This window comes from Agelaius tricolor, unplaced genomic scaffold, assembly GCF_023055355.1.
Source record: "Agelaius tricolor isolate 1412-34295 unplaced genomic scaffold, bAgeTri1.0.p SCAF_2, whole genome shotgun sequence".
Taxonomy (NCBI): Eukaryota; Metazoa; Chordata; class Aves; order Passeriformes; family Icteridae; genus Agelaius; species Agelaius tricolor.
This window is the reverse complement of record NW_027269262.1, coordinates 34,781,387-34,796,328: the sequence shown is the minus strand read 5'-3', so window position 1 is coordinate 34,796,328 and position 14,942 is coordinate 34,781,387. Positions and strand designations below refer to the sequence as shown.

General features: G+C 36.7%; 1 protein-coding gene across 1 annotated transcript in view; it reads right to left on the bottom strand.

Annotated features, from left to right (window-relative positions):
• The window catches only part of ERP44 (endoplasmic reticulum protein 44), a 47,594-nt gene that overhangs the window by 25,633 nt on the left and 7,019 nt on the right, over positions 1-14,942 (bottom strand). Inside the window, exons 2-3 of the mRNA XM_071455885.1 lie at positions 2,558-2,630; positions 721-760 (exon numbers count right to left, since the gene is read on the bottom strand). Coding sequence (XP_071311986.1) covers positions 721-760; positions 2,558-2,630 — 113 coding nt within the window. The remainder of the gene's footprint in view (positions 1-720; positions 761-2,557; positions 2,631-14,942) is intronic.

Sequence of the window (14,942 nt, the reverse complement as noted above, 5' to 3'; positions counted from 1 at the left end):
CAAGCCCATTGCAAATATGTCAACAAAATTATTTTATATTGTGTCCTTCCAAACATATGGCAGATTTTTAAACTGGAGATGGATAATGGCACTGTAGAAATTGTGAGAATGAGACTTCAAGGAGTAGACTTGCAATAAACCAGCCTGCACTGAAAACCACCTTAAACATAACAGTGACAGCCTGGGGATGCAGTTATGTCTGCAACAGCAAACATGTAAGTGAAGAGCAAGTCTTGCTCTCAAAACGCCAAGAGAGCTGAAGTCCACCTTCTGAAAAAACCTGACTGAGCAGCTCAGCTGCATGCTACACATTTATGCAGCATGTATATGTTACCATGTATATGCTACAATGGCTTCTTGTCCCCCATTCTTCTCCACACTTAAAACAGAGAACCTCCATGACTAAAACTGATCTGTTCTTACTCATAAATCAGGTTACATGACAGACTGGCAATGTGCTATGTTGAGGGATTATTGCTGCATGCCTAAAAGTAATGATCGTAATTAAGGCTGCAATGTTTTAAAACTGTAGCCCATAATAATGTGAACCAAGCAAGCATAGACAGGAGAAGCAATCAGGACCTAAACCCAGGAAAGAACTGGTTTGAAAGCAAGAGACTACTGTATTTTCAATTAGAAAACTATAGCCAAACATGATAGTTTTCAAAAGACAGAAGCTTAAATATAAAAAAAACCAAAAAAACAACTTGAATAACTTACCAATCAGCATAAAAATTAACTAAAGCAACATCTGCATTGTCTGAGAAGAAAGAAAAAGAAAAAGCCCAATGTCACATTGTGAGGCAAACTTCTCAGTTCTTTAATTCGAGATTATAAAAGTATGCAAAAAAACTACAAAAGCAAATATTTCGAGATAATTCAGCATAAAGCTTAGTCTGGTTGCTAGAAAACTGCTGGGGTAAATCTCATCTGAAATATAATCTATAACAAATGGGAAAAAGATGGAAGAGGCCTTCAGTCAAGTGTTCTATTGACTTTATTGATATATAAGACAAAAAAAATGTAAATACTTAAGGCATTAAGACACACAAAGTATTTAAGTGACACATGCAGCAAAAATTATTTCTGGATTCAAAATTAAGGCACTCACATCCAGAAATTGAACTCTAGTAGCTCTTAAGCACTAGCTCTATTATTCATAAGTGTTAAAAATTAGTTAAAAGCTGAAATCCCAACTATTTGGGGTAGAAGACTGAGAAACAGGCAACCCGTCTGTGCAACTTGCTCTGGTTTCTCCTTACTTGTCTTATTTAACCTGGATACTATGGCAAAAGGTAGCAAAGAAATTTTCAGTCCCCAAAACCAGAAAAATAATAAGGAACACTAAAAAAATGCAGTACTACATGAATACATATAATTAAGTAATGAAGTAATGTTCTTATGCATTCCTTTTCACATATTAAGAAAAAAATTAAAAAAGTATGAATTTCTGGCCCAAAAAAGAAGTATTATCTTTATAGAATATAATAACTAACCATGCTTTAAATTAAGTTTTAGTAGTAGTACTGACCTAGACACTGAAAAAAATTGAAATACATACTCAAACTACAGAATATCAGCCACAGCTTTATAAAGCAGAAATGCTGACAAAGCAGAAAACTGACAAAGCTACAGAGCAGTGACATGTGAAGATAAGGATGCTTAAAGCCTGGAAAAGACAACATGCTCATAAAGACAACTCTTGAGTAGGCTGGAGAACACCACAGTTTGATTACAATTATGATGTTAAGATTTTCATTATCAGCAAGGGATGCCAGTGGTGAATAGGTAAATAACAAGCACTGAGAAGTTTAGGGTCACCTCCAACATATAAAGTATTTCTTGAAAGTACTGGGATGAATTTCAGAAGCATTCACACTTAGCATATATTCCCTTTTGTGAATTACAATGTATAAAATAATTTTATATTTTCCACTGTAGAAAAAGTATTTACAAACAGCTCTCATATCACAAAGCAATCTCATATCATAAGGCAGGTTCTAGTCCAGACCTTATTAAAGATTTTTCACCCTGGATATATTTGAAACAATATAATAACTTTTTCCTGCAAAGACAACCAGATACAGGCAAGTTGTATACTTCTCAGAGGGAAAGGTTTCAGACAAGAAACACATATCTGTTTAAATTAAAGATTTCCATTTTATGAGACACCAGAATCAGGACAGTGCTTAACCTGAGAAAAGGCAGAGCTGAACAAGCAAGATACTTAAGGCCCATAACCATGGGTTTCACTTGCTGCTATTTTTTTGGGGGGGGGGAAACTTTTAAAATGCCCTCTAGACTAGTTTTGGTTATGCAATCAAGCATTCCCTTCTGCAAACAAGATAACAGTTATTTTCTTAAGACACTTCAAATTCTCATTACAATACATTAGTTCAGACAGCTAATTTCAACCACAGGCATTTAATATTTCTAAGCCGATTGCAATTCATATATTCAAAGCTAGGCTATGAATATTCATTTAATACCACTGCAATATTCACACAGATAAGTAACTGCAGACATACAAGGAAAAAAAATTATTCGAAGTACTCACTTAAAATGTCATCTATATTTCCACTATCTAGACTTGTTATTTCACTTCTTGCTGGATTAAAAAGCCAAGACACCTAAAAAGAGAAAGCAAACCAGTAAGGCATGTTTCAGCAGTAAAGTAGTAACTGATGTGTGATTTTTAAGTGTTGGAGTTCAAAAGCTGGAGAAGAACAGTAAAAGAACTGTAATTCAGTCAATGCATTTCAGATGATTGCAGTACTACAAATATACAAACGAACTACCAATATAACATACTTTCTCATTGAAAGAAAAATTAGTTTTTTAAATACCATTCTCTATTATGTAGCTAGAAATGTTACAGGTAAATCTGCACCTTTAAGAGTAACTTATATTCATAACTTCAGTCTGAAGAAAGAAATGAAACCCCATTTCAGCAACCTCACACAGGTGGGCACGTAGGTTTTACCCAGACACAAGTAATTCCTTCTGTCACTTAGAGGACTTGCCTGACAAAAAAGGTTCGCATTAAGTAAAGCCTCAACCTTCTGCATTTTTATTGTTGTTTTAGGAAACTATTTCAATACATCTAACTCAACTAGCTACAGTCTTTTATCTCCTTCTGTATTTCCACTTGACACTTCTTCAGTCCCAGCATGCAATAGACTCATCAGACTGTAAAAACCAAGACACCACATCAGCTAAATCATTCAATTACAAAGCAACCTTTATATTACTCTTAATGCAACTCTCATAGCAATACACAGTTTTAGGAATGGACACATTTTCAGTGCAACTGGCCCAGATCTTTATTTTTCTAAAGTGCAGTGGAAGAAACAGGAGGTAGAGTTCTATTCCAGGTGAGAGTCATCAGTGAATTACAATTTATTTTTGCTTTGAGAGAGACAAGCGTGCAAATGTTTGAGTAGGATAATATAGATTCTTGTCTGGGACATGAATGTTTCCATCCTGAGTAAGCCAGTGAGAAAGTCATCGCTTCTGTAAGCCCAGTCAGAGCTTGGACCTGACACTCTGCTGTGATGGCTTCATGGTTTCAAGTGATGTATGGTTCCTCAGCTGACAGAGGTAATAGCAAAGGAAAAGGAAGGTTTTTGGAAGAGAAATGAGAAGAATGCACAGGTCAAGGAGTTGGGCAGAGATCAGAGATTCACACAGACATCCCACTCACACTGAGATGCAGCAGCACACACATGCTATTGATGTTCCCTTTTTTACTCCTTGAGGTGCAAACAAAATCTGCCTATGGCTCAAGAGGCACCAAGGAAAAACACAGCTAAAAGCATAAAGACCATCCAAATAAAACCACACAGAGCAGCTGTATAGCAGGAATCAGTGACATAAGGTTCTTTGCATTTATGGAAGACCTTGAGACCTATCCTGAACTTATAGTAGGACCATGACTACAAAGAATAAGCCTCCAGCATATATCTGCCTTTGACACTGTTTACAATTTATCAAAAAACTCATGTAATGTCACACACCAAATTTTGTTACATTTATTACAAGTGTATATGAAATATTGCCAAATTGGATCCCTGCTTTCCTTAAGATCAGCTTCAAAGATGGTAGGAAACTTCTGCAGTGAGACACTGTTAACAGCTCTAAAACTATCACTGTAAATCACACACGAGTGAGATTTGCAGCAATCAATCATTTTCAATTCTTTCTGATTTGTGGATCACAAATCAGAAAGATTACTAATGTGGGTCACTAATCACTTCCCAGTGAAGACAGTGATCCTTTCACATTTCCCATATGGAGGCCCTTGGGTAGCAGATAACTCTATCTTGCACACCAGCTTTTGGAACACAAAATATCTACCAGTGCTCCTCTCTTGGTAGTTGAATAAGATGCCATTCTTAAATGCAAATCTAAGAATTGTGGTGGAGTTTGCACAGTCTTCCTGTGGCATCTCAACTGCTTGAGACAAGTATCTGAACTATGGCTCTAAGACGACTGTAGAGAAACAGAGCTGTGAGGTCCAGAGATTAAACAGGCAGTGTAACAATACAATCTGCCAAAAAATTATCTGATTAAGCAACCTATGCAATGCACAAGTTCAAGCAGGCCAGTGTTCAGGGAGGTCCTCTGAAGATGCTGGCATTGCTGACTAGTGAGCAGCAAGAAGGTAGAATCTGCCTTTGGAATGAGAAGCTACCTGTATGGACCCAGATCCACACCGGCCAAATTACACCCAGAGAAGTAACAGCTGATGGCAACCCTTAGTGCAGACACCTCCCCATCACCCCTTGGGTGGTGCATGGGATGACAGCTTCCATGATGTTGCTGGGGGGAGGTTCTGGTAGTAGAAGTTATGTTTGTAACATAAGGGGTCAGGTCAGCATGTGCTGGCACAGGTTTTACTTGTACACACAGCACGTGTTGCTTTGTTGCAAATGTCAGGTTTGACCTAACTTGAGTACAATTGAAGCAGTAGCTACAATTAACAATAACAGCTGACATATTGCTCTAGACAATAATGGATAGGGTATTTCAACAATAATTTTCTTGGCCATCATCTGATCCTACTGAAGGTAACTTTGCAAATTCAAGGTTCTAAGGCTTTAGCTGCCTTGCAAGGCCTCAAGAACCTCTGATCACCCTGAAAACCACAGAGTTACTTAAGCTGCTTGTAATCTTGGACAAGGTTTGTTTACAGAGAAAAATCCACACAAGCCTCTAGAAAGCAGGAACTTTTCAGTAGCTGCACACAAGCTCTGCATCACCATTCATACTTGAAAAGAATTTCCATTGTAGGTCTTGGTGTAACTATTTTCACAGGAGCTCAGCAGTAGCACTTCATATTGTCTAAACAAACCAAATGGGTAAGATAACAATTTCTTAAACCCTCATGGCTTTTTCTAGTATAACTTTCCAGCACCAAGACCAATCTTATCTAATAGGATAAGTTACACATAAATTAAACATAACATAGATAAGCGTATTATTTGCAGTCAAGAAATAGGCTCTGTTACTTAGCAGATATACTTCACGGATCAGGAACTGCAGTCATATTTGTAGATTGTCACAACACACTTAAAACACATTTAACTTGCAATGCAAATATTTAAGGGCACCATGAAAGCACAGGACTTACTAACCAATGAGATCCTCTTCTAGACTGTGCTATGTGCAAAAAAGAGGAATTAAAACTAATACTTCTTTATAGCACAAGTAAATTTTGTGATTGCTTTCTTGACTCTTACTGTGGAAATGTGCATGGAAACGTGCAAGCTGCATGTACTAACACATTAACACCAAAACAAGCATCTAACACATTAACACCAAAACCAAGCATCTTCATGTATTGAAGGTGAAAAACAAATTAACCATATACCCTATTGTCCATTTGTATTGCAGAAGTGGAAAAATACTGAGACTAAGACCACCTTCCCCCAAAAGTTGCACAAAATCTGAGATAATTGAAATACTTTTCTCACTAGTAGTATGAAAATTTCTGTTTCATCAAATATATTCATAATCACGTTCTCAAACATTTTATACTGACTAAATAATTCTGGGTGCCAAACTTTTAATAATAAGTAGACAGACTCATGGAAAAAAAGCATTCCTTGAAGAAATGTCAATAAATATGCAAGACACACTCCAGGCTGAAGCTTTCATTAAGGTATAATGCCTGTAAGGAAGAAAACACCTCCTTTTGACCCAGTAATCTTGCTGTCCCATGGGATGCAAGAAGGTTTATGATATTACTAGAATAATATTTATCATAAAGGAATACAAATTTGTATTTAATTTCTAAGAAGCTACACTATTTTGAGAATATTTTCTGACCTTTTTGAGGCATGTGCTTGATACCCATGAGCAGAAAACAAGACATTTTTGAGGAGATAATTTCTGAATATCAGCTACACACTTTATAAAAGGTATTGAACATAAGTCCTGAAAAACATACTGGCTAAGGAAAGTATTCAGAATTTTTCACTTTTAAATGCAAACTTTAGGTTCCACTGCTCATAGCAGGACATATGGATGACGGTTCATATTTGTAACTGAAGTAAAAAAAAATAAATTTCAAACTGGCATTACAAGATAGCTACAAACTCATTGAAGAAAGCATCTTGAAAAAATAATTCAAAAGGAGAATTGGTTACTGAAGCGCACCTGAAAACAACTCAACATTCTGCAGTTACATTGGATAAAATTAAGTATTTTTTATATTTCTATTTTTTAAACATTCAAATTGAAAATCTGATGGTAAAAGTAAGTAACTATGAAATAAAAATATTCTAAAAATAGAGTAGGATATAATACTTTAAATACTTGAGTGAAGCTGCTCAAGTTAGATTAGGATGTTTATAATCTACTCACAACATTTAACACTACAGAAAAATGACAAAACAAATGTAGACAAACAAGCGAATGCAGAAAGCTTTATGCACTTACAGAATACATTGCTTGGGGGAAAAATCAGGAACTGAACAATGTGTTCACAAAGATAAAATTTAGCTCATATGGGGGAGGGAAGAAGAGGCGATGACATACACTTTTACTCTTCTGGTCCTCAGAAATACTGTCAAATAAAGCAGGAACATCATGGCTCAGATTCCTGGGAGTTCCTGAAGATAACAGTGGTCATGCTTTTACTGGGAAGTTTAATTAGTACAGATATCTTAGTGTTTCTGATCAAGATTTGGTCCTCACTTGAAGTCAGCCAATGGCTTAGAGAGCCAGTAGCAGTCACTTCTGAGGAGTAATTAGATGAGATTTATTCTGATTGTTTCCAATGAAAGACCTCAAAGCACTGCTGGAAAGTCACTATGGTCCTCCCAAACACACCATGCAATGTCACACAAGTATCCTTACACAAAACAAAATGCCTGGACAGAACCTATTCAACCTATACCCAACACTGAACCTCTGCCAGGTGTCACACCACTTTCCCAAAGAGGAAATAAAAGCACACATCCAGTTTCAGCTCACCTTCTGCTAACAGTATTCCTGTTCAATTGCCATTCCAACATACAATTAATAAAGCCTGCTGGTTACTCAAGAGATTTAAATCAACCTTTTATCAACATTTTACCAGCACCAGTTAGTGTTGTTATTTCTTTAACTGCTAACTGGAAAGGAGAGACAGACCTATAGTTTAATGGTATTTCAAGTGTATTATACTTTACATGCCACTTTATTGCAGAAGATTTTAACAGATTAAATGTGCATAACCTTAAAATTGAAAGAAAAGGAAAAAAGAACCAGGTCTGTTGCATTCTAGTTCTTTGTGCCTTTATTTTTTAATGCTCATAATGAAGCAGAGGTCCTCATTTCTAAAGCAAACTATCTGTAGAATATAGAAAATGTATTCATGAAGCATTATGATTTCTAATTAGTACTACACCTGCAAAGCAATCAACAAGAACAGCCTTCATTTTCACTTGCTAAACTTTTCATTTACCTTTTCCTCCTGCTGGGAAGTCCTAAAGGCAGACAACTACACCATCTTTCTCCCCTAACACAAAATCATTTTACATTTGGCAACCAGGTCTAGCCCACACCTAATCCAGATTGGCATGTTGAAGTTACTACCTGAAGTCCAAGTCTCTCAGGACCCTGCTGCTGACTTTCAGTACCTGAGTACCTCTTTTTTTATGCATGCTGCTGATCTGCTGCTGCTCTGAGGTCTGCATTAAACTCCTGGACAACAGGAAGCAGACGGGTTTACAGCCTGCTGTAGGATGATTCAAATTGAAAGCAATCCCAGGAGACAGCAATGCCAGAGCTGGCTAGACATTGTAAGAGCCTCTGAATTTTGGCTTCAGAACCATCAATCAGGAACATCTTGCTGGCAGCATTCCCAGAAGCCCCATAATGAACCACAAAGTTCAGAGCAAAGAGAGGTAACAGTAAATAGAGAATGCTGAAGGAAAATAAAAAAAGCACATTATTCACCCTCTCAGTGAGAGCAGTTCAACTCTTAGTTGTCACCACTTAATTTCAGACTGTGCCCAAATATTTTCATAACTTTGAATGACTGTTGCCATCCCTGGTGAATATGCAGGAGTTTTTTTACTGGTAAGGTAATCTGCTTTCATTCTAAGACTATGAAACAAAGATCTATTAGTTCAAAACATTAACTAACAATCCCTTCTCAATTACATTCAAGTTTTCAGAGCAATTTTTAAATGGGTAACAAGAAATAATTTCTTATAATTTTTCACTTAGGAACTGTGCCTTAAATTTAGTCAGGAAAATTTAAAATGCTCGAAAGATGCTACTTAAAACAGATTTAAAGATTGCAGTTACAAATGTTCAGGAGAACAGAGAAAAAACCTCTAACTAAACAGAAATATGGATAATAAATAATTAGAAAAGTAAATTTGCTTCTTCAGCCTTGATAGACAGTTCACTTTTATGCTGTTTTAGCCAAACAGTGCTGTAACTGCATAGAGCTAAGTAGAGACCATCATATGAAAAAGAAGTCATGCCATTTTTTGTCTTCCACATATCTTGTCTGCTCCCATTTTAAGTGTGTGGAAGGAATATTTGGAGTAGGTGCATATCTTATTGATACTGAAAAACTTACTTTCAAATGAAACTACTGGAACAGAAAAATTCACAATTTATAATGCTATCTTTGAAAATCCAACTCATATTGATTTGACAGGCCAAATTAGGAAAAAGAACTCGCAGCTAATGGTTCCTAATACTGAACTTAGCACACAAGCAAAGGAGTTGAAGGATTGTCCCATTTGACTGGGAATGGTTCAGAGCTGCAGAGATCTCTCAATGGCATGATACCACAGCACCAAGGATTTCCAGAAAAATGGCTAAGTTAATCTCCCAACAGTTTGTGAACTATCAATAGAAGACACAAGATGTTCATTCAAAAAGTCCATTGCAGAGATGAGAATTAAATATTAAATATTTATCACAACATGCAGTCCAATGCATAGCATTTTTTTCCACAAAGCTATTAGTAGCAGAACCATGCACTCAAACACAATTCTAAAGCTTAAGTCTCTGAGCACAAACCTATGGATCATGGTCTTTTACAGAAGTGTTTAAGCAAGGGTTCAAAAAAAATGACATGAGGTGCATCTAAAAAAATGTCACTGTGATAAGACGTGTAATTTATTTCCAGTTGAATTATTTGTAACTTTCAGTTATTTCTCTTGGCCTTTAGGGAAAAGAGTAATCTCCAGTCAGGGTTATAATCCACTGGTTTCCTTGCCTTATACATCTACACAGAGAGAACACAGTCCATACACCTTCCAAAGATGTAAACAGATGTCTGAACATCTATATTAATTTGTGAATGATGTTCAGAGTGCTCCAAATCTTCACAACTAGGAATCTACCCTAAAGCCTGTTTCACAGATTTAAAACTACAAATTCAGCTCCCCAGGAAACAACTGAAAACTCTGAATCTTTAGGCATTTTATTTGCCAAGCTGCTTCTCTTAAACAAGCAGCTAGAATTCCCCTGAAAAAGAAAGGTCACATTTGTGCAGCCTTTTAGGAAAAAACACTTCATGTTCTGATAACTCTTTCTTTTCCATTTTGCCAACTGCTCTGATTATTTGGCAACAATACAAGGATACACTTTCAAGCAGGAGTAACACACATAAAATACAAATGCAATCTCCAAAATGATTAGCACAAATTAAGCAGCTGTTGCTGTGTATGAAAGCCAGCACTCTTAAGATCCTCAACTTGTTAAAGCATGATCCAGCAATATGAAATAAAGAGCAGTTTGGTCTTGTCAAGACTTTGGTAAGGCTGGCAGAGGAGAATAGTTTGCTGCCCCTTTTCACTAAATCAAGGAAAAAGGTCCTGTTCTCTATTTTGGCCACTGTGATTAAATGTAAAACCCTCTATAAAAAAAAATTTGTTCTAGACAGTTTAAATATTGGAGACTGTGTACTTTTAACTCCATTCCTCATTACAAAAAGCAACATATTACCCTGCTATTCATTATAATCTATGGGCTTTCCTGTGCTCTTTATTGTAGTTTTTACACAGGGCCATTGAAGAACAAGAAATTAGCTTTTTTTAAAATAATACAAATGTATTTATGTTTTGTTCATTTTTGGACTGGTGATGAAAATGCATATTAAAATAAAACAAAAACTTCTACATCCTTCTGTGGGATGAGTGGCTGTGGAATTCAGAATCTCTCCTTTAAAGTATAGATGAAGAAACCAAAAGTAGATGTGGTGTTTCCATCAGAATCTGTATTTCTAATGTCACATGAATGTTTACTACCTTGGAATAATTTGAAGTATTGAACATATTAGTGGATAACAGAATTTTCTATCCTTGCTGCCTGCACACATTCTACTGCTTTAAAAATAAACACAATTTCTATTTTGAGAAATTTTACTACATATTGAGCTTATTCTTCAATAAGACAAAACCAACTTTTTTTAAAGTGAAATGATCAACTTCAACACCTATGCACTTCTAGCTGCTTAGGTTTTTATTAATGACACAATCTAGTTACAATACTGAACACATTTTTACCCTTCTTCTTTTTACCCTTCTTCTCCAAAACATCAAGTTCTCCATATCTTTGCCTTATCAAGAAAGGTGGGAACTTTAAGTAAAGACAAACCTGTTCAGTTTTACCTTTCAGCTGGAACTTGTTTTAAGAGTGTGTATGAATTACCCACTGCTCAAATGCCAATATAATATGACTACCATAAACATACAGCAACTAGCCCTCCATGAGAAAAATATCCACACTGGACATGGCTCTAAACCATGCAGCTGAGACACTAAGTTAAGAGAAAAAAAAAAAGTAGAAAAGGCAACAAATAGACAAACAAAATACTTAAATGAAAAATACAGCTGGGTCATCTAGTCCACCCAAAGGGATGCAAAACATCATAGTGGTTAAACTTGCACTCTAAAGGGAATATAAGGGAAGACAAATGGACAAGCCAGTTTCCAATAACTTTAAACTGGAGTTTAAACAATGGTACAATGGTACAATTTAAACTACAGTTTAAATTGTACCATTTACCTTGGTGCAGCTGCTTGTTTGTACTTCTGAATAACAAAATCCCTGTGAAAGCACAGAATCACAGCCATTGTGATTCAGCTCATCCTTGTTTGATGCTGAAGGTGATGATGGTTAGAACTAAACAATGGAGCAGTGCAGCAAACTATGGATGATTCTGTGGAAATTAGCAGTTCAACTTAAATTCTGACCCTCTTCCACTTTCACTATTACACAGTCATGTCATGCTCTGCAATTTCCACCACAACGAACCCACCTGTAACCACCCATTTACTAACCTCAGATCCAGAGCTTTCAGCACCAATACTACCAATATCACTATGTCTCTCCTTGTGCTACAGATTTTATTTTTCCTTCCACACAACTGAGATGCCACTTTTCCTCAAATTACCTGCTAATACTGCAGCAAGAGGCTAAGGTATTGTTTGTACAACTATCAAAAGACAGGTATAATAATTTGTGATGCAGCCACTTGTAGTGTATGAAGTGTTTGCCCACACATTAAAACCACTGAGATTCAGTCCAGTGTTGCTCCTCCCTCTTTTTCTGAGAAATCAAAATGAGGAACACCTCAGAATGTCAAAATTACAAGCTTTCTAAAACACAGTGGCATTTTGATATCTGTTTATCATTCCCTTAACATCAGAACTCTGAACTTTAGAATAAATCCACTTAAAACATAATCTGAACTTACATTACTTTGGTTATTTTATTTCTTCATTCCAGGCATAACAGTGATGCACACTCCACAAACTTCCACTCTATACAAGGAAACTGCCAATCATAGCGTATTAAAGCTCTTGGGACATCCATTAGCTTGTCTCTAGCAAACAATTTTTAGGCTAGCATTTATTATTTGCTACCTTAAAATGACATATGAGTAGATAATGGAAAAGATCTTTCCAAATAGGTGGTGATTCTGTGTAATAGAAATACTACTCCACAGCTGCATTCTAATTGACAAGCTGGCATTGGAAAAATCTCCCAATTCAAATGAGGAGGTTAAAAAAAAAAAAAAGAAGATATCTTTTTACAAATAAATCCATTGGCTTATCTTCTAGGGAAAAGCACTGATTAAAGTAATGCTACCTGAACCTGAAGAGAAAAATTCACCTTTGGGACCAGAGCTGCATGCACCTTGAAGAATGAGAGGCTAATTTCAGACTGTATAAGACCTATTTTCTTTCTGTCCTAAACAGCTGCTAAGGTCCTGCACATATGCAGTCAATTTATCCTGGATAACTCTGGACAGCAGAAGAATAAATAATGCAGATGGCCGGACACATACCACAGATATTTTGAAATGCACAAAAGGGAATCATACAGAGATTGGTCTACTTCTCTTCAAGGAATATTAGACCTGCCAGCTTCAAGCTGACTCCCACAAAAACATCCAAGCAAGTATTCCAGACTGGTCCTAAAAATAGTATGAACACACTAACATGGTGCAGTGCTTGAACTGGGAGCAAGTTTCAGACACCCTGGCTCTGCACTCAACCAGCTTCATGTAGCAATCTTACTGCTCTCAACAGGGAAGCCTGCTGCAACCAAAACTGCCACCAAAACTCTCAGCGAGGTATCACAGCTATTTAATGGTTTATTTAAAAATATTTATTATCTACATAACACCAATTATATGTAGACATTTGCATTGGTTCAGCAAATTCTGCTGGCCTCTAAAAAGGCCTCTCCCCCTTCAATTATACCTTTTTAACCAAAGCAGATTTAAATGCCATGCGAAGGTAATTCCTGAGAGGCCAGAACACTCGGAACACTCGCTGAGCTCCCTTCACTAATTAACGGATCATTAGAAGGAAAGAACCCCTAACTGTTCAGCCCCTGCACCACATACTGTCTTAATTACCTTTGTGAAGCAACCAATTTGTCTTTTAGTTATTGTGTCCAAAATCCCAAGTGAATTGACTCAACAGGGAGAAGGAAAAAAATAAGGAAAAAAGTTGTTTCATACACACGTTTATGAAAATTCATACTTTGTATGACTGGCAAAGAATCTAGGAGCTAAGTGTTTCTAGCAAGAGTTAAGAAAGGAGATTTCAGTAAATTACGAGAGTCAGAAGTGATAGACTGACTAAAGGAACAAAAAGCTTTTCTTGGGATTACAAATATGGATACATCACTGAAAAGCTTTCCCTTTGTGCAGCTTTTGAGAAAGTTAATTATATCATCACTTCATAATCACGACAGCTATGGGAAACAGCAAAACACTATCACAGCTGTTGTTTGCTTTTTCCAGACCATTGGAACAGGCACCTATTCCTTGCCTTTCAAAATACTTCCTTGCAGAGTTCCTAATGAACAAGTTCTCTCTGTGTTTATGCCCAATTGCCACACGAATCCAGTTGGAGACAAAATATAAGCTTTACTGCCAGTTATTTTACAACAGAGATTAGATTGCTCTTCTTCTCTCATTTTCACAAATTTATGAAAATAAAACCCAAAAAATCCTTGCAGACATTCATACTTTTTTTGGATGCACCTCAATGAAACACACAAGAAACAGGCAAGAATCACTGATGCCAAACAAGACAGAAGACAGGCTGGCTGCAAAAAAACATGCCAAGGAACCAGGTCATTTACTATCCTCCATTTCTAGAGTTCTATGTTCTGCTCAGGTTCCTGTTTCCTGAACATCATTTAGGATACAAAGTTTCAGTCATTAAAGAAATCTAAGCCACAGAGCAATGTAGCAAACCACATACCTGAAATGTCTCTTCATAACCTTCATTTTGGTCCCAAAGTGAAGCAGCTGGGAGACTCCAACACATAAAATGTGAAAAATTACATTTTTCAGGAAACAAGATTTTGGACCTCCTGTGTTTCACTTCATTGCCACTGCTAATGCAACTTTTACATATATGACTGAGGCTCACACTAAATCCCATCTATAATCTACTACGATATTTATTTTTTACCTAAAAATATGTACCTCACAGGACAATTGAATAAAGTGACAAGACTTGAAGGGACTCGAGTTAATTCAGTTCACTCATAAACCGCGGCTCGGAAAGCCAAAAGGACCCACAAGAGCCTGCTGACCTTCAAGGAGAACCTTTTCAGAGCTCAAAACCAATCCACTCCACTGGGCAGAAAGCTGGCATGGCAGAAGACTTGCACGGATTAACAAAGAATTTCTGGATGAGTTAAAAAAAAAGAGGGAGCAGACAGAAGGTAGAGGTAAGAAAAATACTTGGTAGGAAGAGAGAAACACTGCTTGAGCTGGCAGCAGCCCAAGCTCAGCTGGAGTTGAGAGAAGGATGTCAAGGTAAGCTGGCAACAAAAGGAAGAGAGGAAGAAAATTGTAGGCTGCTGCTCAGCTAGCAGGAGACATAGAGAGAAAATACACAGAAAAGGCTTAGACACTCAATGTTGTCTTTGGCTGATTTTATACTGATGAGGTTTGAGCC